This window comes from Macrosteles quadrilineatus, unplaced genomic scaffold (assembly GCF_028750875.1).
Source record: "Macrosteles quadrilineatus isolate MER2022 unplaced genomic scaffold, UCM_ALF_1.0 Scaffold_3__2_contigs__length_128488019, whole genome shotgun sequence".
Taxonomy (NCBI): Eukaryota; Metazoa; Arthropoda; class Insecta; order Hemiptera; family Cicadellidae; genus Macrosteles; species Macrosteles quadrilineatus.
Window position 1 is genome coordinate 75052409 of NW_026542596.1, and position 25174 is coordinate 75077582.

General features: G+C 35.1%; 1 protein-coding gene across 1 annotated transcript; it reads left to right on the forward strand.

Moving 5' to 3' along the window:
- The first annotated feature begins 1812 nt into the window (after nucleotides 1-1812).
- On the forward strand, nucleotides 1813-22055 carry LOC128988502 (proton-coupled amino acid transporter-like protein pathetic). Its single transcript, XM_054409845.1, has 10 exons — nucleotides 1813-2005; nucleotides 7322-7392; nucleotides 13393-13473; nucleotides 13979-14129; nucleotides 14989-15110; nucleotides 15500-15584; nucleotides 16445-16720; nucleotides 19351-19526; nucleotides 20727-20896; nucleotides 21393-22055. The coding sequence occupies exons 2-10, from the start codon at nucleotides 7331-7333 to the stop codon at nucleotides 21638-21640; spliced, it is 1371 nt and encodes a 456-aa protein (XP_054265820.1). The 5' UTR covers nucleotides 1813-2005; nucleotides 7322-7330; the 3' UTR covers nucleotides 21641-22055.
- Nucleotides 22056-25174: the final 3119 nt, after the last annotated feature.

The window sequence follows — 25174 nt, forward strand, 5'->3', positions numbered from 1 at the left end:
ATGAAACACAAGACAAAACCCTTTAAACATGTAAAAAATCCAATGACTAAGATATGCTTCAACTGAATTAGCACAGAAGAAGTAAGTAACTTTTTAAAAATTTCCTAAGAAGGTAACACATTTTTACATAAAAAAACTCATAACTCTTGGGGCATGATCTATATTTTATAAAAATGTGATGCTTGTATAAAACATATCTTAGAAATTTATTTTCAATAAGGTTTACAATCCTATAGGTATATGGATAAGTTTTCTCAGTTTTTTACTCAGAGAGAAAATGTAATTCAATAAGTCACATAATGTGCTATAAATATGTTGTGGTTTACAATAAATTGTCCTTTCAACCATTTATCATAGAAAAATTTGTATTTATACAAAATTACATTTTATAGAACATTCTGTCAGTTGTTTTATCGACCTATATTCTTTTTCATTGTAAAAGTGGCTACAACTTTTGAGTAGAGAATATCCATTGACTTATTAGAAACAATTAATTGCCATACAGGATTAAAAATTAATAAAACTTTGTAAGGTCCTAAATTTGAAGTACGGTATTACATTTTTTTAGATCTGAATTTATTGAGCACCGGTAAGTGTGTTATCTTATCTGTCTTGTTGAACAAATCCTATAAAAACCCATAAAATTTCACAGAATTTTTTTACCAAATGGTACAACCTCCAGTTCTGCAAAAACTACAGTTATAAAGTTATTGAAATTTTTGTGATCTTTCCTATAAAATTGTGCAGTAACACCACCGCTTACCCTTTTATTTTTCTTGACAAACTAATGGTAGAAAGTATGTGTCAGTTTGCTACTACTGTTTATTACAGTAAGTGTAAACATAAATACCCCAGCCGCAGAAAGCCTACAGACTAAGCGAATAACGATTTACCTGGCTAGATTTCCACTAAATTAGTTTATTAAAACTGTCAGATTTATTTTCGATTTAAAAAGCATTTATTATAATGAGTACTTAGCTTTGCTGCTACAGGGAAGGTTGACAGCTTAGTATGAAATAAACAAAATTACTAAAATTAATCAAAATATATCCATAAACAAGCAAACTGCAACACTGATTTACACTTTTTTAAATTTTCTCCGCGATCGTTAGACCTACAATAAAAGCTTCAATATACTAAATTATTTCTTTTTTTGCTCTACACAACAGTATTGAAAGAAATTGCAAACTATATTTGCATAAATCCCCGTTCCTAGTCTGATCTTACAGTACTGGTTCGCAAACTCGTTAGAATAAACATAGTTTTACACTATAGTACCAAATTTCATCAAAATCGGATAATTTTTGCTCGAGTTATTGAGTTATTGTGCTAACAGACAAATATATACCTATATGAATTTTAACGGAGGGTGTTTTTGGCCTCTGAGGACCTCAAAACGAAAAAGTAAATCGGTCCTGGGTCTAAGTATTACCATAAGACTTACCATAAGACCATAAGGTAATAGCTTATTCCCTATGGGGAAATTCATTACAAAGTGTTGAAAGTCGTATTTGATTTTGAGTTTGGCTATCTCTTTTAACCTTCCATTTTCCCGTCCACATAGACTAACCGCCCAAAGCAAGGAGTGAGCCGGTACAGTACAAAGGTGATAGTGATAAAATGTTTTTGGCAGTGACCAGGATCCGTACCCACGACATCGCTGCCTTGGGCCCGATGTCGGCGATGCTACCGACTGAGCCACCGACTCACTTAAACACATTGTGGCATACAGTATACACAAGTGTTACCAATTATGTGATCAAATTGCCTCTACATTGTTGGCATTAGTAAGTGTTACAGTGTATAAAGCTAATGGAGGAAAAGTTGGCATTGGACCCACTAGAGGAAGGTTAGTGTTTAGTGGCCATTGTTTGAACCAGTGAGCTTCTGGTGATCACGTGTAATGTAGCTTGGTCTCAGGTGCGGACGAAATAGTGATTGTTTATATAAACTGGAGAAAATTTCGCAAAAAAACTTTGATGGAGAGGTCATACACCTGCATAAGGTAAGTACTTTATTTTTAAACAAATTTATCATATTTACCAATTTTAAATAAAATGTTAAAGTAATACATCTTAACACTTAAAAATAACAGTTAAGATTATAAATTATTGTAAACCAAACATAAACAAAAACCAATGAATAGTTCTTCTATTTTTTTTGTAATTTTCTTCCGCTTATCACATTTCATCATAACACCATTTTATGTGTTAGGCTTTCATTATTTAGATTTTTTTAATATGTACCTATTTTTAATTTCAACAATGTATTTATACCTTGTGTATGCCAGGTTCTTGAAGTTTAGTGATTTTCAGATCGACTAACATTTCATTACTACCTATGTGTTACATCATCAGGAGTACAGTTACTTTAATATTTATTCACATTATACATCATAATGTACATAGCTATATGTAAATAGTAAATCGTGTAGTATTGTGTGAACAAAAATTTAAATATAAAAACTTTGCTCCTGATGACGTCTCACATATTGGTGAATTTTGAATCGAGCTTCAAAATCACTAACTTCGAAGATTATCACTGGTTCTCGAGAACCAGGCAACAACTTGGTAAACTTAAATTTTAATTTTTAATATAGTTTTATTATATAAAGTATATTAAATTCCACATTTTGATGAGAATTAAATAATAATACTCTTTTATTCTTTATGTTAAAGCTTTGCATTTTTCACTGTAATTATGTTAATCATAATAAATTAAAATTCAATCAACATGATGAGTTTAAAGATTAACAGCAAATTTCTTAATTTATGACTTAATTACCAACACAATAAAAATGTTCATAGTAGTACTACAATAAAATCTTTAACTGCACTGCCTCGCTAGTAAATTATAATATTTTTTGTAAGTATATCTTTAATTTATTCAATCGAAATGACACCAACACAATGATAAACTTGAGTCTATATGAATGCCTGCTGGCAAGTAGGTGTAAATTAAGTATATACTTGACTGGGCTCAAAATAGCCTACACATGTCTTTGTCTGACAGCCAAAACTGAGTGGAAACTTTTGAACTTCCGCAACTCTCAGATATGATATACGACTACATGAGACTTGATTGTACTCCATCAGAATATTTATTTCACTATATTTATTTAGCCCACCTGTGAATGGTAATTAAAAGGTCCTTTAGAGCTTTGCCCCCTCACGTTTATCTTAGAGTCAATTTTCAAAGATCAGTGCGAATATTCAGTTATGCTGACTTACTTGACTTACGGTTTGTGAATAATTTATCATTTGTTTCTTCAGTTGAATTTTTAAACTCAAGAGTCAGATTGTAAACAATAGACAGAAAAATGTCAGATTTCTCATTGCAGCCATGGATACCAATCAATATTTACTTTTGAAATCCTCACCTCAGAACATTAAAAGCCAAAAGGACAAAGCCCTCAGTCAGTATCGAAGCTTGAATAGTCCTAAACTGATCCTTGGTATGATAGCTACATTTTTGTAAAATTTAAGCCCAAGTCCGTTTTGTAGTTTTTATGTGATTGAGTAACACACACACAGACAGACACCATTAGATTTTTTTATATACTATAATATAATACGCACATCACAGCCGGCGGCAGTCTCAATTGGCGGCACCATTTTGAATGCTCGATACCGGATGTAAACACGGCCGATTGTTCTCGAATTTCCGGCCAGGTCTTACCAATAGATGCCCATACACAGTGCAAATGTTGAAAATGCCAATCGCAGTGCTGAAACAGAGGAATTTAAAAACGGTAATTACTTAAAAAATATGCCTCGTATTATATTATATTATATAAAAAAATCTAATGGTGTCTGTCTGTGTGTGTGTTACTCAATCACATAAAAACTACAAAACGGACTTGGGCTTAAATTTTACAAAAATGTAGCTATCATACCAAGGATCAGTTTAGGACTATTCAAGCTTCGATACTGACTGAGGGCTTTGTCCTTTTGGCTTTTAATGTTCTGAGGTGAGGATTTCAGAAGTAAATATTGATTGGTCTCCATGGCTGCAACGAGAAATCTGACATTTTTTTGTCTATTGTTTACAATCTGACTCTTTAGGTTAAACATTCAACTGAAGAAACAAAATGTTAAATTACAATTCACAAACCATAAAAAAGTAAGACAGCATAACTGAATATTTGAACTGATCTTTGAAAATGGACTCTAAAGAAAAAGGGAGCAAAGCTCTAAAGGACCTTTTTAATTACCATTCCCAGGTCGGCTAGATCATAAGCTTTAACATGATACTGTACCTCAATCGTTAAAGTCTGTATCGTAGGGCGGCTTAGAAAAGGATATAATAGAGAGAGCCCTTATTTTGTTATAAGTACCGTTACCTGAATAAATGTGTATGTAGAGAAATAAATATTCTGATGGAGTACTATCAAGTCTCATGTAGTCGTATATCATTTCTTAGAGTTGCGGAAGTTCAAAAGTTTCCACTCAGTTTTGGCTGTCAGACATTACAAACCAGGAAAATATTTGTCAGGGCAATAAAGTTATGGAAGAGAATGTTTATTTTTGGTAACACTGGATTTGTTGTTTTGTATTTTTTGTGTTATTTTACTAGCTTTAAAACTATCAAACCAAATTCAATATTTGTTAACTATGACTTGTCCTCTAATAGGTAATATGACCACGAATTAAATTGCATACTGTAAAATCTGCATTAAATTATAGAGAAATATTTTGATGTCATCTACACACTAAGGGATTAGTGAGCATCGAACACACAAAAACAAGCTTGAGATTAATAAGATTCACTCATACAATGCAGTATTTTAAGTGAACGATGAAATGTAGACTACTGAAGTAAGTGGCTTGTAGTGGTTATAAAGGTTAACTGCTGATAAATCAGTTTAACTCATGTGCTTGTGCATTCATTCATTGAGGTAATCACAACACAGTTATTTCTGAGTCATCTATTTACATCAAGTAAACCTACTTATGATCTATCAGTTTCTATGATTGGCCTTGAATAGTAAAATTTTGTTTAAAACTTACTCAAACACATTTTAATTGTCACTATGACATATATAATTTAGAGACAATAACGTTTTTTTAAATAATCAATGTTACATACAGGGTTTTGGCAAAATTGTAAATACACCCCATTAAAATTTTAGCGAATTTCCCATATAATAAGCTATTATACCGTGGTACTCATAGTAAGACCTGGACCTGGGATTGATTTACTTTTTTGTTTTGAGGTCCCTCATATGCAGGGTGTTCAAAAAAGGTGGGGGCATATTTTACTTGGTTATTCCTTGGGCCAAAATAAAGAGATAATCAAGGATAACAGCTTTTCCAAAATCACTTCGTTAACCAGATATCCACCATTGTATTTTTTACATAAACATTTTTATCTTCTACTTTTTCAACCGATCTTTATAAAACTTGGTATGTATGTTAAGAAAAAAAAGACACATGTTAGAAAAGAAATCTTGATTCAACTTAAAAATTTCAAAATGGCGGCCATTTTAAGTTCTTAACTTAAATTACTCAAAAACGGCTGAATTTATGAAAAAAACGTCTGGAACACTTTTATTTAGCATTTTTAACATGCTCGGACCATGGGAATGGGGTTTTAAATCCCTCCGTTTCATAAGGTAAAAAATGGTTTTTCTCATTTTTGACCCTCAAAACACAACATTTCCCAATTCATCTCTAGACCTTTTTAAACACCTTAAAAAACAAGTAGTTTAGTATATCAAAGTGTTTTTGTACGGTTATTGGTACCAGTAATGCAGAAAATTAAGAAAATTTTAATTTTAAAACTCCCGTGTTCAAGGATTGAGCTTGATCAGTGAAACAAATCTCAACTCTTTATGTATGTGAATTTATATTGGAAAAGTGTGCTGTAAGACATAGTCACTAATACATCGTTTATTAACTCTCTGCAGATCAGTATGTTCTCAAGATATGAGGCATTACAGTACTAAGCATATAATCCTCCTTATCTTCATTCAAGAGTTCAAAATAAACGTAACACTTTGACAGTGATGTGTTAAAACCAGCTGACGTATGTATGATCATTGTTGTATCATTACGTATGATCAGATCAAGCCACTGATAAGGTACTATCAGTTATTTATCTGATGAACTGGTCAGTTAATCAGATAAATATCAGTTTCCAGTCAAAGTGTCGTAAAGTTTTAGCGGAATATTGTTTATAGTGAGTTTGTTGAAATCATTTAGTGACCTTTAAAATTTCATTTTTTTTAGAACAAACTCCAAACAGATGAAGCCCAAGGTTAGTAAAATAAATTTATCATTGGAGTTTTTGACATTTTGTTGTTTATTAAATCACAGCTTTTTAAAAACTAAATATAAAGGAACGTTGAGAGGAGTATACAAGATACAGAAGGACTAGTGCATAAACTAATTTTCACCACTATTCACAAATAAGTAAATCATTTTTGGTTACATTATTTTAATCAAAAAACTTTTTTGGTGTCAAATTGGCACTACCGGTACTGATAATCTGGCTGCCCAAGTTTTTCCACAATTAGCTAAGTTATCTTTTGCTAGCAACTGGAGGAAGAATAATAATACTGTACAATTGACGTTTTAGTCAATGATAATACTAAGCCAAGGTTTGATATACATTCACAAGTGAGCAAACAATTATTAAGAAACCTCCATTTTTTAAATCAAATAATATTTTTGACACACATTTTTTTATTAACCGCAAATACAAATTTGTAATAAAATATTACAGATATTACAAATATTAATATTACAGGATCTATTCCAATTTAACATTATACATTCACAATTTTAAGTAAGTTAAAATTAGGGTCTATATATAATTTTTTTTCACAAAATATATACACTATTTAGGTTGTATAACTTTGTTGTTTTTATTGTGATTAAGATTTTGTATTTTCCTTCTAGTCAGTCTGACACATTGGGCACAGCACAGACAATAACCATACAACGGATTACTCAAATTTGTATTATAAAAGGAAGATGAGGTCAAATTTCTAGTACCACCTTTCCCTTGGCCATCTCTATCACCAAAAGATTGAGAGAGGTCAACGATTAAGGCCATCCCACCTGATGGCCTTGGAGCAGAGTCCCCAGCTATCAGCTGGTTTCTGCAGAATTATACCTATAACAGCTGATATCGTCAGTCAGTAGAACAACACCTTCCTGAATACCCGTTTGTGACACCTTGTTTACAAAACAATCAACTAATCAGCTGTGGAATTGGTTCCAGTGATTACCTAGTAACAGTCATGTGTTGTCAGGTTTACTGCTCAACTGTTTTGATTTAATGTGAATTTTGTTAACTTAGAAATTTGTTTTGCCAGAGTGAAAACATGGATAAGAAGACTCACAGTGAGGAAAAGGTGAAAACGTCAGAGAGCACAAACGCTTCCACGTGAGTTTTGAACAAAATAATTACTAGTTTAATATTTACTCAGTATTAGAAAGAAGTATTTCAACAATTATTTATAATTTAAGATGTACATTGCAGGCTTCCAAGAAATAATTTAACTACAAATTAATAAAATAAATGGTTTATAAAATTATTCTTCTGCTCTTGACTTGACGGGGTGTACGTTTACCTATGTGGAAATGCTCACCAACATCTAAAAAATGTTTTAAGCAAAGTGGAATGGAAACGTCGTTCCCATGCAATACACTACACTGGGCATGGAGGCTTCTGGATATACCATGTTTGCCAAATAGATTATACTAAAAGTGTATGAAACAATTTTCCACTACATAATATCTTTATTTAACAAAGTATGCTGTTGGGCTGGATAAAAAAATCCTCAAATCCTTGGAGTTTGAAAGAGCATTAGAGGACTTTTCCACCCACTTTGAGCAACCTGTTTAGGTAATTTTCTCCCAGATTATTAGAAACCGCACAAGATATTAATCAGAGAGTAATTCAAACTTGTTTGGCAAGTTTACTAGCATCAATTTGGCAACGACCTTGTGTGTGGCCATCTATGAAGAAATCTTGGCAACAACAATTCTCACTACAATCATAATCAAAGGAAACTTCATATTCTTAAGTTATTGCTAAATTGTTACAACACAAATTATAAACAAATGTATTATTTTGTAATACTGTATTTCAGTGTAAACCATCTCACTACATGGTTCAGCTAAGAGTCAGCTTACGACGTATTTCCGGGTGAGGCGTTCGAAAAATACGCGAGTCCGGTTTTGACCCGGTTGCCGGATAGCTAGTCGCGCTGGGTTGTGGTTCCAGGGGTCGAAATGTCAAACGAATCGACAGTAAAGGGCGAACTAATATTCTGAAAAGAGAACGGATGGCTCAGACAAAGGGTATGAGATATAAAATCTCCAACAATCGAACCCACGTTATCATCATTGCCATATTTGTTCTCTATATGGAAAGAAAGGTGCGCTGCGGGCGAACCACAGTTCGGGACGGAGTGCTGTGGGCGAACCACAGTTAGGACGGATCGCTGTGGGCGAACCACAGTTAGGACGGATACGTCGATCTTGGGGAACTGGAAGAAGCTAAGCTGCAAAATATGATTATTTCACACAAACACCTACAATACAGTTAAATAAAAACACGCAAGTATTAGTAACCAACACCTACAATACAGTTATATAAAAACTCGCAAATATTAGTAATCGCTAAAACTACAATCACCTAGAATACCGTTATTCAAGACACACGTATTAGTCACTACTACACTGTTAACACCTGAAATATAGTCATATAAAGCACAAAAATATTAGTAACCTATTTACACATGCTGTGGGCGAACCACAGTTAGGGATCGGGGAGTGCTGTGGGCGGACCACAGTTAAGGATAGGTTATTATTGCTAAGAGCTGTGGGCGAACCACAGGGAAATATCGCTAACTACAGCTAAATGCTGTGGGCGAACCACAGGGAATTAAAGCTAACTAAAGCTAAGTGCTGTGGGCGAACCACAGAGATTAAAGCTAACTATAGCTAAGTGCTGTGGGTGAACCATAGGGAATTATCGCTAACTAAAGCTAAGTGCTGCGGGCGAACCACAGGGAAAGGTAATTATCACTAACTATAACTAATTGCTGTGGGCGAACCACAGGAAATTATCGCTAGCTACGACTAAATGCTGTGGGCGAACCACAGGAATTATCGTTAACTACGACTAAATGCTGTAGGGCCGTATTCATATAATTTATTATTCAAAGGGTCTGCCCTTGGACCACGCTGGTCTGCTCTTGACTGAGTTGCGAAAAGTTTGTCTTGTACTGTACGAAAATCAGCCGTGGGTGGCAGGCCTAACATTTCCCGAATACTTAATTCCTCTGATTGCCGAGTATCATAATATGCATGAGTTGAAGGTAGTCCTCTGTTAAAAGTAAAAACCACATTGGTATTTTCCTTCGTTTGAAAAACTGGTGCTCCTAACAAATCGTCAGCTTGTGTAGTATCAAGCTCCTGTTGATGTATGGGTTGATAATCCACCAATCTACTGGTCGTAGCGGGAACATGCAAAGAGTCCAGCGAGATAGATGTAGTAGACGTGGTGAAGCCTCCAGCCGCGTGGTCACACCAATAATCCGCAAATCTTTGTCTAAGATCTACTGCATGTCCGGTAGTTATCAGTCCGTACTTTTTCATTTCACTAATCAAGTCGTCTCTATTTAAATCGAAAATCCAGCTAACTCGTGGGTCGGTCAATGGAGTTTTTACTTGTTTAGTTGTAACAGGGGTTACGAATTGAGCCGTGGTAGTAAGTGTCGAATCAGTAGTGCTCGTGGTTTTGTAAGGGCTCGTAAGAAGAACATCACTGTACAAAGTTACCGGGTCCATCTCCTTAGTTGGACTTTTCCTGATAGCAGTTACAAGTCGTTTTCTTAATTCGTCAGTTTTACCTTCGTCTGACAAGTTATAGTCCCTTAAAATTTGTCTAATTGCATCTTTGGACAGTTTGTAAACCCAATTAACTCTAGAATCAGATTCGAGCGGAAGTAGGAGCTCACTTCTGGCCTGTGCCGTTGTAGTAGCTGGTGTTACAATTCTTGGGAGGTAGTTACTACTAAAACGTCAGTCGTGGTAATTAATTCCGATCTACAGGTCGCAGGAACATTAGTGGACGGAGTTATCGTTGTTGGGGCGGTTGTTCTCGTAGTCGTCGTCTTGGGCTTAACAGCGGTTGTGGTAGTCGTTCCACCTGTCATTCTGAACGGGCGCCAGCAACTTAGTTGCAAATTTTACGAAAATTAATCTTTATTGTGTTCGAGTAAAAGTCCCTGTTCGCGGGTGCCAAAACCTACGACGTATTTCCGGGTGAGGCGTTCGGAAAATACGCGAGTCCGGTTTTGACCCGGTTGCCGGATAGCTAGTCGCGCTGGGTTGCGGTTCCAGGGGTCGAAATGTCAAACGAATCGACAGTAAAGGGCGAACTAATATTCTGAAAAGAGAACGGATGGCTCAGACAAAGGGTATGAGATATAAAATCTCCAACAATCGAACCCACGTTATCATCATTGCCATATTTGTTCTCTATATGGAAAGAAAGGTGCGCTGCGGGCGAACCACAGTTCGGGACGGAGTGCTGTGGGCGAACCATAGTTAGGACGGATCGCTGTGGGCGAACCACAGTTAGGACGGATACGTCGATCTTGGGGAACTGGAAGAAGCTAAGCTGCAAAATATGATTATTTCACACAAACACCTACAATACAGTTAAATAAAAACACGCAAGTATTAGTAACCAACACCTACAATACAGTTATATAAAAACACGCAAATATTAGTAATCGCTAAAACTACAATCACCTAGAATACCGTTATTCAAGACACACGTATTAGTCACTACTACACTGTTAACACCTGAAATATAGTCATATAAAGCACAAAAATATTAGTAACCTATTTACACATGCTGTGGGCGAACCACAGTTAGGGATCGGGGAGTGCTGTGGGCGGACCACAGTTAAGGATAGGTTATTATTGCTAAGAGCTGTGGGCGAACCACAGGGAAATATCGCTAACTACATCTAAATGCTGTGGGCGAACCACAGGGAATTAAAGCTAACTAAAGCTAAGTGCTGTGGGCGAACCACAGGGAATTATCGCTAACTATGACTAATTTCCGTGGGCGAACCACAGAGATTAAAGCTAACTATAGCTAAGTGCTGTGGGTGAACCATAGGGAATTATCGCTAACTAAAGCTAAGTGCTGCGGGCGAACCACAGGGAAAGGTAATTATCACTAACTATAACTAATTGCTGTGGGCGAACCACAGGAAATTATCGCTAGCTACGACTAAATGCTGTGGGCGAACCACAGGAATTATCGTTAACTACGACTAAATGCTGTAGGGCCGTATTCATATAATTTATTATTCAAAGGGTCTGCCCTTGGACCACGCTGGTCTGCTCTTGACTGAGTTGCGAAAAGTTTGTCTTGTACTGTACGAAAATCAGCCGTGGGTGGCAGGCCTAACATTTCCCGAATACTTAATTCCTCTGATTGCCGAGTATCATAATATGCATGAGTTGAAGGTAGTCCTCTGTTAAAAGTAAAAACCACATTGGTATTTTCCTTCGTTTGAAAAACTGGTGCTCCTAACAAATCGTCAGCTTGTGTAGTATCAAGCTCCTGTTGATGTATGGGTTGATAATCCACCAATCTACTGGTCGTAGCGGGAACATGCAAAGAGTCCAGCGAGATAGATGTAGTAGACGTGGTGAAGCCTCCAGCCGCGTGGTCACACCAATAATCCGCAAATCTTTGTCTAAGATCTACTGCATGTCCGGTAGTTATCAGTCCGTACTGATGTGCTGCGGGCGAACCACAGGGAAAGGTAATTATCACTAACTATAACTAATTGCTGTGGGCGAACCACAGGAAATTATCGCTAGCTACGACTAAATGCTGTGGGCGAACCACAGGGAACTAAAGCTAATTGCTGTGGGCGAACCACAGGGGATTATCGCTAACTACAGCTAAGTGCTGTGGGCGAACCACAGGGAATTAAAGCTAACTAAAGCTAATTGCCGTGGGCGAACCACAGAGATTAAAGCTAACTATAGCTAAGTGCTGTGGGCGAACCACAGGGAATTATCGCTAGTTAAAGCTAATTGCTGTGGGCGAACCACAGGTAGGATCGGGGGATGCTGCGGGCGAACCACAGGGAAAGGTAACTATCACTAAGTAAGACTAATTGTTGTGGGCGAACCACAGGGAATTAGCGCTAACTACAGCTAAATGCTGTGGGCGAACCACAGGGAATTAAAGCCAACTAAAGCTATTTGCTGTGGGCGAACCACAGGTAGGATCGCAGGATGCTGCGGGCGAACCACAGTTCGGGATGGTTTACACAGATATTTACACAAATAGGCTAGTATCTCGAATTCAATCAAATAACACGTCTTGATGTCGCACAGTATTTACCTGTCACACTACAGATAATTCGTCCCACAAAATGTTAGATATCTTCGATTAAAGCCGTTGAGTTAATAATTTAAAACCACACAACACACAGTAAATAAGACTACAACAGCTAAATGGTTTCCTCGTATGTGTGAGGATGATAGATACGGTAAATTCCTTTGAATGTAATTATTGTTCAATCGAGTTCAGTTACTAATTACATGTAAAATTATCGAATTATGTGAGAGGCAAAATGTCAATGTATAGCTGCAATGATGTTAACTCTTGATCAATGCTAAATATACTGAACAATTAGCGCAAGCAAGTTTTACGTTAAGCTGACTATCAGAATATTCAATGAAACTTGATCTTGTACTAGACTTGAACGAACGGTACGACAAATGTCTATTTAAAGCAAGGTGATGACTACCTTATACAGATTCGTCGTACTTGGTCCTCGGAGACCCGTGCGTGGTTGACAGTCGTCTGTCTCGTGCCCTCGTAGTGGGTATGGTCGACTCCCTGACTCGACTGTCAGGTAACGTGAAGTCTGCTCTCTCTCGTGTCCTGGCCTCGACTGTCTCGAGGAGCTGCGTGTGGTGCAACGGCCGGGGACGACGCTTGTGCGCAGGTCCAGTCGGGCATGCGCAGAGCGCCCGGCACTATGCGAATGGAGGCCGCCGACTCAAACGTTGGCGGGATTTACAAATTTACATTTGCGACATTGCATTGGTGCTAAATCGGCTCCTTACACAAAAAAAAATCTTATGGCAAAATTTAACATGTTACAAGCTAAAGAATTTTACAAAAGTTAAGTATAAAACATTTATAAGATGAAATTCAAAACTCAAAGACGATATGTCTGATTTATGTACAACAGTTGAGGATTTGAAGGAAAATAGAGAACATAAAATACACATAGTTAAACAAACCGAAATAAAAAAAGAAGGATTCTTGAAGAAAGGAAATTATTATGAAGAACATTGAACCATAGTAAATATATTTGTTTTTTTACAGGGCAAAGCTTGCATTTTGCCACGAAGAAGGTGTGGAACCTTATGAACCATGGAAAAATCGAAATTTGACACATCCTCTGAAGTAAGTAGCAATTCACTGATTATTTTGTTAAGAAATATAGAATGACTAGAAACAAATTCATCCAATCAAGTGTTATTTCTGAACTAAATGAACACACATATATTGTTTTCAAAGCACAATCAACCGTTAATGCTCATAGGTAGATTGAGGAAGGTATTACTTTTCCTAATGTTCAAGGTCTTTTCCTGTTTTTTGTAGATTTAAAACTGAGGTCAAAGCTTCAAACCAGACAATAACTGACCATTCTATCACAACCACAATGTTATTGTAAGATTAAAGTATTCCCTATATTCTTTTTTATAAAACGCTGTAGGGGAATAATTCTTCCACAGTTTAGAAATATGAAATTAATTCAATCGTCATTAGTTCAATGATTTTTAGCATACATAAACTTATTAACTATAAGAATATTAACAGCAAAAATATTAGATTGAGAGTGGGCAAACTACGCCCCTAAGCGAATATCTTAAAAAACGAAGAGCTAACCTTAACTCTCCACTTATAGCAACATGGGGGCTTTGTTCCACATGATCAAAGGAAGTCTCGGCTCCGGTATACTAGCGATGCCTGTCGCTTTCAAAAACGGAGGGCTTTGGGTCAGTCTCTTCTGTGCTGTTCTCGTAGGCGTTGTATACACTCACTGCGTTCATATACTGGTGAGTATACAAAGTATATAATAATTTACCAATAGCTTTTAGTGGACCATCCTTTGCTTCAGAAATCCATCCTTTTTACTTTCTTCCCCTATACATAGTGGAGAAAGAATTGTTTTTGTTAATACATTTTTGGGTGGAAATACCCGTTTTCGATACCCCCTGGTTTTGAATTGTAGGTGTGTACAGAGCTAAAGACGACATCTTTGATCCAATTTTGAAGAAATTTGATATGAGGGTACTAATTCGGTATCTCCAAGATGTTTTTTTCATTTGATTGAAATTTTGATGGGGACTTTTCCATAAAACCCATACAATAACAAAAAAAAAAAAAAAAACGGATTAAAAAAAAACTGGTCTAATTTTGATTTTGAGCTATGGTCCTTTTAATTTCAAATCAAATTGTAACAAACCCTAATGCTGTAAAATTACCGTTCAAAATTTAATTTAATTTTTGCGATTGAACTCATGAAATATCATAGTAGTTAGTAGTTACTCCACAGATAAGGAATGGTACAAAGGAAACTTGCTAGTGGGACCACCATGCGCCAGACGTATATTTTGTGCTGGAATATACTTGTGATGGGCAAAGAAGAGCTCGAGCAGCGAGCACTGAGCGGTAATTCCTATTGCACAGAGTTTAGGGTCGTCCTCCTTTGTAAGCGTTGTAGTACATGAGAGCGAAGGGGGGCGGTGTTGGACTTTGCCCTACACACGAGGAATAGTGCTAGACATATAATTAAAAAAAGGTAAAAAGGTAGCAACTGGAAATTAACTCAGTCTACAGGTTTGTTGCATTGGGTATAATAAATAAGTTACTAATCCAAACAAAATGAAGTAATAAATTGTGAATATTTTTCAGATATACAGCTGCCAAATCCTCTGTACAAGGTTAAAACTACCAAGGCTCGGGTTCGCAGAGATTGCGGAGGCTGCGTTCCGCACAGGACCTACAAAATGGCGGAAATATAGTACAGCTGCCAAGTAAGGATTTTTGAGCGACAGAAAATCAAAGATTGAATTTTATAATGAAATCACTTAAGTTTAACATGAAATGAAAACATGAAATAACAGTTTAAAAAATAAATCAATGACTGTACTACAGAAGGTTTTTCAACTTACCGTATTGTACTTTGTATTATTGGACCCTTCAACTTGATAATGTCCTCGATTCAGGAGGATTTAGTTTGTGTACAAAATTAATATTACCGATAAACAATGTAAAAAAAAAACAAAATCTTCATAGCAATAATAGACAATCAGATGTTCCATGAAGTAAATTCAACAAAAATAATAAGCCCTTCTTTATTTACCTAGGGTTGTGATTAAAAACTATAATAATAACCTTTGTTTACAAATTATTTCTGTTTCAGGAACATTGTTGATTTAGGATTGTTCTTGGGATATTACGCATGCTGCATAGTGTATGTTGTGTTCACAGCGTCTTCATTAAAACAGGTAAAAGAAGCAAATATCCTTAATGAATAAGTAAACAAAACAAAAGACCATAATTTATTATTGACTAATGGGTGCTCTAAACATAAAATGAAAGAGTAACAGGCTCAAATAAACACAATACATGTTTCTAAAGAATCTAAATAGTATTGTTGAATTTGAATAAAGTTATCAATTATATCATACAGGGGTGTTGTTTTGAAACACAATCCAAATTACAAATACAGAGATTCACTGTTCAGGGACAAATCAAGCAAATATGTTGGTAGCCTTGCTTCCTTTACTCCACTGGTGATCAGTCGATATGCATTTTGTCATTGTTGTCTCTATGTTTTTTTTGTGAATATGACTCAACATGGTGTTTTCACAAATTTAAAGAGTAGGAGACACCTAAAGAAGAATTTATTAAACAATTTTATGCCAAGAAATGGTTGTAATTAAGTTTTTAGGTGAGATTCCAGTCTAATAAATTTACTACAGATTGTATAATCTGTAAAAATCAATAGTACAATACTTATTTTTTCCCATGTGCATTATTAATCTTAAACGTGGGTTGGGTTAGTGAGAGAATAAAACGTTGAATCTTATTTACCATAAATTCCCAATAACACTAAACAGTATACAAAACAATGCTAAAATGTATATCAACTGATTGATAAAAAAGTAGAGGAAGCAGGGCTGCCAACTTGATAAATAGTGACTCTCTCTGCTTGTAATTTGGGGTGCTTAAAAAGCACTTTGTATTTTGTGAAGGGGTTGAAACAAGTTTACATTTAAGTGACCATGTTCAAACCCTTTTTGATAGATTTTCCTGTCAAATGTACTCAGAAACAGGTGCTTTAAATTACAACCTCCATTTATAGGTTATAGAACATGACTTTGACGTCTCAATGGATGTTCGACTGTACATTCTCGCAGTCACAGTGTTTGTGTTGCCCATCGGCATCATTCGCAACCTCAAGTACCTTGTGCCCTTCTCGTTCATCGCGATTGTTGCGCTAACATTCGGCTGCTGCTTCGTCCTCTACGACATCTTCCAAGACCTTCCTCCGCTCTCCTCCAGGCCAGTGTTTACTTCTTGGAGTCACCTACCGCTGTTCTTCTGCACCATGATCTACGCTGTGGACGGCATTGGAACAGTAAGTGCATGTTCTGTGTTATCTCTTATGTGTAGATTGATATTGCTCAAATTGTTTACCCTTTGAGTACTATGAGAGGTGCGATTCCAAACTTATACCAACTAACAAAATGTCTATGTAAAATATTAGTATTCATACCTCCCACTCCCTGATAACTATTGTTGCTTATATAATAATATTAGTAGTCTAGTAAAATTATGCCGATTACTTTCCGGGAGTTATTAGGGTTTGGGATATATGTCCTTAACTAAAGACAAATTTCAATATAAATACATTTTAATGTTAAATTATGGTCCATGACTCATTTTAAAATTGTCAGATTTTGTTTAATGATCAATAAAATTAAAGCTAAACATTCACTGAGTATTTTGAGACCTGAAATAACTTTGTGACGTATTAACAACCCGAGTTATAAATCTTTTAATAAAAATATATTTCTAAAAAGATTAATTTAATATTGTTCTGAGGTTCGTAGCTGGTCTTTAACTCGTCTGACTTTAATGATCAAGAGCTCAAATGAAAGCCCTCACATTACTGAATATTTTAAGCCTAGAACGAACTACAAGCGTCAATAAGAACTGGAGATATAAGAAACATAATGTTAAAACAATTATCAAAGTACGAAACGTCCATAAGAAATGTATGGTGGAGAGTTTTCGTTTGAATATATCTTCTAAATGAATAAAGATATTTAAAAACGGATTTCGGCATTTAAATCAGTGTAAAAATGTAGTTGGTAACGATGTGTCACAACACTATCATTACATTGAAAAAACATTATCTATGTCCAATATGGCGGATCCAAGATGGCGGCCAAAAACATGTTCCCTATCAAAATGAAGTACTAACCACCCAATAAATACAGGCGGTGGTCCCAAGTCAATATCTCGAAAAATGTGCATAATAAATGCATGTGAAATATGTTTTTTTAATTTGTCCAATGTTGGGAAAAGCCGCCATTTTAAATTCTGATTTTAGCCACTTTCCCATGGATGGATTTTGTCGGATTTTGGATATGTTATAAAGCAACATTTTCTGAGTTGAATACCACTTCAATCGCTTGTGAAGCAATTTTGCCCAGGTTTAAGGGTAATTTGTCTTAGTTTGACTGGACTATAGCTGTTGTACCCGTGCTTTGCAACGGGAAGAAGACACAAAATAGAAACATTTTTATCTTTACATTTGTTGTATAAAATAGTTACACATCTACCAACGCTGTAAAAAAACAGTAGAATTGCACCCTGTTGGTAAATCTTAATAACTTTTTAACGGTATTTAATATCATAGAACCAACTTGTGTAGTTGAATACAGCTGACAAAATTCTTTTATTCCTTTAAAAGATAATTACTCATAAGGTTAACATGGCAATCTCCAGCAGAGCCACTGGGGCTGAGCCCAAAAGTACTTTTGAGATAAGAATGCGTCTATATGTTAATCGGGAATGTGATCTATCATCAAACCAAATTTCAGCCCAATCCGACCAGTATTTTTCGCGTTTACTTGTCACAAACATACATACATCCATACATCCAAACTTTCTCATTTATAATATTAGTAGGATTTTCCTTTATCTTAAATACTCCTTAAAATATTTAAACAGTCTTGTATGTTTTTTTTATATTTTATATTCTTCTCTAGCAAGACCATTAGTTTTGAGAATTTTAGTAATGAATTTACTTAATTACCAAAAACGCTATAATAACAGATGAATCTAATTTTGAATTCAAGTATAATTTTGAAAACACTAAATGAAATGTACTGTATAAATGTGTTCTTGCTGTTATTTACTTTATTGTGAATTAGTTTATAAGTTTACAACAAATTTTCAAAACTTGTTTTTACCATTACAGTATAGCAACAGCGTGAGGAGCTCACACGATCACAGGCTCATGCCCGATGATTTCCCATAAGAAGTTTATATCAGGACTCAGGAGTGATTTTTGTCATCTAAATGTATGACTTTAGTAAACGATTTCAATACCGTACCTCCAAAATTTTAAGTTACTAGTCCTCACACTGCTCAAAATGCAAGTAGGGACTGTTATTTCTAATACTACCTGGTGGATATACAAGTAGCTTTAAGACTGCCACCAACTTGAAACATTTCAATGCTACAGTAGACTCCCTCTTATCTGGACACCTTAACCCGACATCAGTTCAACCGGACTACACTCGGCGGAAATGACATCTCTTCACCCAGACAATTTTTATCAGCACATCGGTTTAACCGGACTGGATTGGCAGGAAATGGGCGTTAATGAAACGACTGTTCTCGTAGGAAAGATTAGAGACCAGTGATCACAAGTCTAAATATGTAATAATCATTATCGGCTTATACAGTATGCATTTAAATGGTCCATTTTACCGAGTTTTGGGGGACGGCGGTTCAACTGGAAAAACCGTTATCCGGACTGGCCTCGGTCCCGAGGAGTCCGGATAAGAGGGAGTCTAATGTACATCTTGGAAGTAAAAAAATATATTTTAAACTTTTCAACTTGAAATAATACACTGGCCAAAATTTGTGACGGCAAACTATTGAACCTTGATATACAGTACCTTGCACAGATTTCCTTTAACTTAACTTTTCTACACGCTTAATGTTGAACTAATACCAAATAATGATTTCTAGGTGTTACCGATAGAGAACGCCATGAGCAATCCTCAGCGTTTCCTGGGGTGTCCTGGCATCCTGAACGCATCTATGGTGTGGCTGATAGCTCTCTATGGTACCATGGGCTTCTTTGGTTACCTTCGTTACGGGGAGGAAACAGCTGGCTCCATAACATTGAATATCTCATCATCTACGTGAGTAGTAATGTCATTTGATATAGGGTAGTAACTATTTTTGTAAATATTTATTATACCTATTTCTAAAATGGAAAAGAGAAATATTGGATACATGGTTGTTGGTCTGTATATAGTAGTGCACAGTTTTCAGATGTTTTATATATGATTTGAATCAAAAAGCTTTGTTAAATGAAAATAAAAGGTTTCGACAAATTTCAATAAAGCCAGTAATAATTTCAGTAAATATTTTTATTTTATTATTCTTTTTGTTGATACGGAGACCTATCAATATTTACTCCCCAAAGCTCCACCTCCAAACTTATGGCCATGCGTTTGTTGAGACGCACTTGACACAGTCCTTATAAGTCATGTTCCACGCAAACTAATTGTAACAAAAATAATCCTACCAAATTTAATTTAAATATATCCACAAACAAGCCAACTACAATCAGTTAAATTTCTCTCCATGAGAATGATGTATAGAAATTTCATATGTTTAGTTTTTTGAAATAGTCTTTGTAGTCAAGCTTACAATAAATGCTTCGGCTTCGGCATACTAAACTGTTTGGGTTTTCAAGCTCTAACAATGGTTTTAAGAAAAACTGCAAACTTGTTTTACATATTCTAAGTTAATTAACATCATACATCATAGATAATTTATTAACACAATCAGACGCTAATAATGGTTTGTGTTGGAAAATTTTAGTCTGTCCTACAAACTGTGACATGCCAGCCTACCTGTGTGCCAGACACGTACACACGTGCATCTCCAGCAGCAAGGAAAAATAGTGGCACAGTTTTCTGGCTCGTGCTGAGTTGCGTGCGCTGCCTAGTGTTTGCCTCAGCCTGTGTCCAGCCTTAAAGACTTTCGTAGAGTTTTCTCCATTACCTTAGATATTTTTGTATGAAATTTCAGCTAATTTTGTCAAGTGATATTTGTGTGTTCGGTAGAAAACTTTTATTTTTCAAAGTTAATGCGGAAAGTTTAGTTTGAGTCATCAGCTGACAATAGATTAAAGTAAGAATAGCATTGAAATGTGTATGGGATGGAGGCTGATTTAATTGCATAAATTGTTAAGTAGGTATTTCTTAATAAACTTCTACTGGAGGATTGTAAGGTAGCTGTGTTTAAATTTCATCTCATATCAATCCATTCAGTAAAGTCTAAGAAAATTCAAATCTAAGGCGTAAATCATACAACACCATTATATTTTACAGAATGGGACAGACAGTTAAGCTCATGGTGATTCTGAATGTGCTATGTTCGTACGGACTCTTCTTGTACGTTCCTTGCGAAATTGTGTGGCGCAACATTGAAGGATTTATTGGGAAAAGTAGAAAAACTTTCAAGTACTACACAATGAGAGTTGTCTTAATACTACTAACAGGTGAGTGATCTTACTATCAATTACAAAAATGTTTTTAAGAGTAAAAATTTAGTCAATTTGAACTGGTTGGGGATTAAGATTTTCAGTAAAAATTTAGTCAGTTTGAACTAGTTGGCGGTAAGATTTTCGAGTTTGAAAAGGTCCATCGAGATTCATTGTCTATGTATCTATGTTGTCTAAATATCTCAACTTTTGATCCCTGACTTTAAGATATGCTTAACTCACATTGTTAAAAATATAACTCTCTTACCAATCTATGAATTTTTCTACTCCTTGATTCACGCTTTACAACTAAATGGAGAATTGACAAAAAATAAAATGTCACTTTTACTCTCAGAGATGTTGGAGTTTAAATTTCAATTCTACAACTTTTCCTTTAAGCTTATTATTTTTTCTACATTTTCGGTTACTATAGCGATGACTGTAAATGATCTCATATCGATTGTCTTTTGAAATCTATTTTTATCTTTGTTTATCTCTCTATATTTTCTTCTAGTTGTCATAGCAACAATAGTGCCAGACCTGGAGCCATTCGTAGGTCTTGTCGGAGCGATCTGCTCCTCGACTCTGGTGCTCTTCTTCCCCCCCGTCATAGAACTTGTGACATTCTGGGAAGATGATAAGTACATGGGTCCGTACCGGTGGAAGTTCTACAAGAACTACATTCTCATCATACTTTGGTTCATCACCCTAGTCACAGGAGCTCACATCAGCTTACAAAAGATTATAGAACTTTACCAGTAGAGTGAAAATTGAATTTTGCCAAGTAAGAAGTGTGAGGTAAATTGCAGTAAAATTACAATCATCCAAAGTTATACCAAGTGGAGGGAGCTGGTCTAGTGGTTAGAGCGCGGGACTTCAGTCCCTGAGGTCCCGGGTTAAAATCCTGCCAAATCACCCATGGATTTTATCAAAGGGATAATGCCATAACCCCTACGTCTAGCCTGAAGTAATGTGAAAAACAATCCCGGGCACGTGCCAAAGTTTATACCATAGACTTTTGTAAACTAAAGTTGAGGTAATATATGGATAAGCTAGAGGCAAATTTTTATTAAAGTAGAACATAGATGAATGGCACAGAGAGGGCTACTGTCAAAATTATATTTGATAGTTTTAATACTTTAATAGTCGTTCCTTTATGACTTCTTTTAGGGCTATGCAGAGAAATCAGTGATCCACATGAGCACATTCTGTCTGTTTCTGAATTCAACTATGTTTATTTTTAGTTAATTTCCCTATAGGGAAGTAGCTTTAGGTGAGTCGGTGGCTCAGTCGGTAGCGTCAGGGACTCCGGGCCCAAGGCAGCGATGTCGTGGGTTCGGATACTGGTCACTGCCGAAAAACATTTGATTAGAACTGTTCACCTTTGTACTGTACCGGCTCACCCCTTGCTTTGCTGGATACGATCCACGCCCAGGCAGTTAGTCTATGTGGACAAGCAAATGCAAGGTTAAAAGAGGTCGCCAACCTCTTTATTAAAAAAAGCTATTAGATACAAGTGGCATGGTAAGACCTAGAGCTGGGACCGATATACTTTTTCATTTTGATGTCCTAAGAGGCCAAAAACACTATTCGTTTGATTTTTTTTATATGTATAGAAGGTGTTTGATTTATCAGGGTTTAATGGGGTAAAATTTGGGTTTTCTCATTTTTGACCCTTAAAACATAAAATTTACCAATTTCTCCCTAGACCCTGTTAGCATAAAAAAAATAATTATGTATATTGAAGTGTTTGTATACAGTTATTATAGTAAAAAAAATTAAAAAAAGTTGTAAATTTAAAATAGGTAGGCCTACCTATTACTCTTATAAAGAGCAAGTAAATTGTTATAATCCTTTTGTTTATGGATATATTTGGATCAAACTTGGCAAATTTATTTATTTTATACTAAGCCATGAATCTTTTACTAAAAGACACTTTATTACCCTCCTTGTAGCAGCAAATCTAGGTACTTGAAACCTAATGTTATTTAAATACATTTAATTGAAAATTAAATCAGGCAAATGGAAATTAGCTTTGTCTGCAGGTTTGCTGAGGTAGGGGTATATTCTAAAGCTGGATGTGCAGTTTATAAGATGCAAATCTAAACATGGGAGTAGGATGTTTACTCCTCTCCATAGCCGAAGCTTTTAGAATTGTTAATGATTCCAATTATTGTTCACAGAAAAAGTTATAGTGAGAAAAATCACAATGTTTTTATTTCAAACATCACGATCACGAACCAATACTGTTTTAAAATTGAGTAAAAAAAAAACATTGAAAAAAAACTTCAAAATTGTTAACTGTGTATGAATATGATTCAGAACACATTCTGTCTGTACATGATTGTAGTTTTACTGTTTCTTATACATTTAAACCTTGAGCTCCTTATAAAAGTATTTATTTTGTAAATATCTGTGTATTTTTTTACTGTACCACAGTTTGTTTTAGTTAATTATTATGTAAAGGTTGTATGCCAGATTTTCATGTTTTAAGAATACATACTTAAAATACCAAGTGTTTGGGAAAAAAAAATCAAAAAATGAATTTGAGACAAAAAGTTTAGTTTTAATACACTATCAAACAGGTTTTTATGAAGTGAAACTCATTAAAGAGATGCATAATAAGAGCAAACAATAAAAAAAAATTGTAAAAATTGTAACATCAAGTAGCAGCAGTTTTAAAATCTACTAATAAATTCTCTACGACTTGTAAAATTAATATCGTCTTAATCACAGTCTCCTCTTTAACAAGGCTGCGGCGAGAATAAAGTTACAACATCGCTGTCCGGACAAACCGAAACAGCTGTTGTACTAGTTTATATGTTTTTGGACAGTATAGGCAGTAATATATACAGTTTGTATAGTTATAGCATTGACTACTGGATATAGTTGTTGTATTAATAGTCAAAGGTTATAGTTTATATTTACATTTTTGTTATTTCTGTTATTACTATGGCAATAGGTATGCCGTTGCGACGTTGACTTACAACACCACAGCCTTGCATAAGACTAACTCATGTAATTTTTAATATTTTGTTGAAACGTGTACCGGTATGTATTTTGTTAGTATTTTATTTTTGATGTATTGTATACTAATATTGTAAAAACAGCTGTTTATTGTGTAAATTATAAAATTATATTACTTGTATAGATATTTTGAAATAATATGAAATTGAAATTAACAACATGGTTTTTTATTTTACTCGATAGTGACTGACCAATATTGTTTTATTCATTTGCAACAATTAAAATAATTCAATTGTTAGTGTTGGTTAACCGTTTTCTGAAGAATCAGCGTTAGAATTAAAATTTACTTTAAAGGCATTATGAAGAAATAAGTTGGCCAACATCGGCAAAATGAGTGGATCTTAGAAAGGGTTACTCTAGAAATACACCAAACGCTAGGGAATTAAGACCTAAGGGAAAATAAGCTTTTTAGTTACTATTAATCCTTCCTCTAGATAGCTTTCAATTATACCTCAATCGTAAAAATCAATTAAGTAGAACAGGTAAAAAGCTATTTTACATAGAAACCCTTATTGATAAAACAAGCCTTTAAAGCACAAAACTTAACAGTTCATCACCATCTTCCCAAGCTCATGCTGATCTTTACACTATAAAATAACAAATAAAATTTCAGTTATACCTACTGTACACCCAAAATGAAAGATATTAAGCTGTACATGGTAGTATCCAAATACAATTACCGTAAACGTTATATAATTACACGTCACTAACAACTGTACATACACAAACTAGATGACATAAGTATTTGAATTGTTCAGTGTCGTATAATAGTGTTCAGTTTTGGTGCGAAGAATTTTCAAATGAAAAAGACACAAATCATGAATATGGAACTAAGGAATGAAACTGAACTATGAAACAACATTAGACTGTTGCCTCAGAGGCTTATCAGGTGAATTAATTAGGCCTATCTGGAGTTGACAACTTCAGTGAGATGGCAACTTGACTCCTACAGGGACCCTCTTTCGGCCTCTGGCAAGTACTGATATAAATATAATACTATTTTGATACTATAATACTATTTTTGAGACATCACTAAAAACTCAATTTATCCTAGCAAGATGTTAATTTAATAATGTATAATTTGGTTTGATTATTGCAATAAGTTTGTGTTTGACCTAAAGAAGTTTGAGGTCTTTTGAATTTAAAAAGAAAAGAAATAATGAATGGCTTGGGTTTAGAGTATTTATTTTAAGCTTTACAAAGAGGAACAGGTAAGAGCTGTAAAGAGGTTTTTAAGAAAAATTGAAAATCTGAATTAATAATTATTAC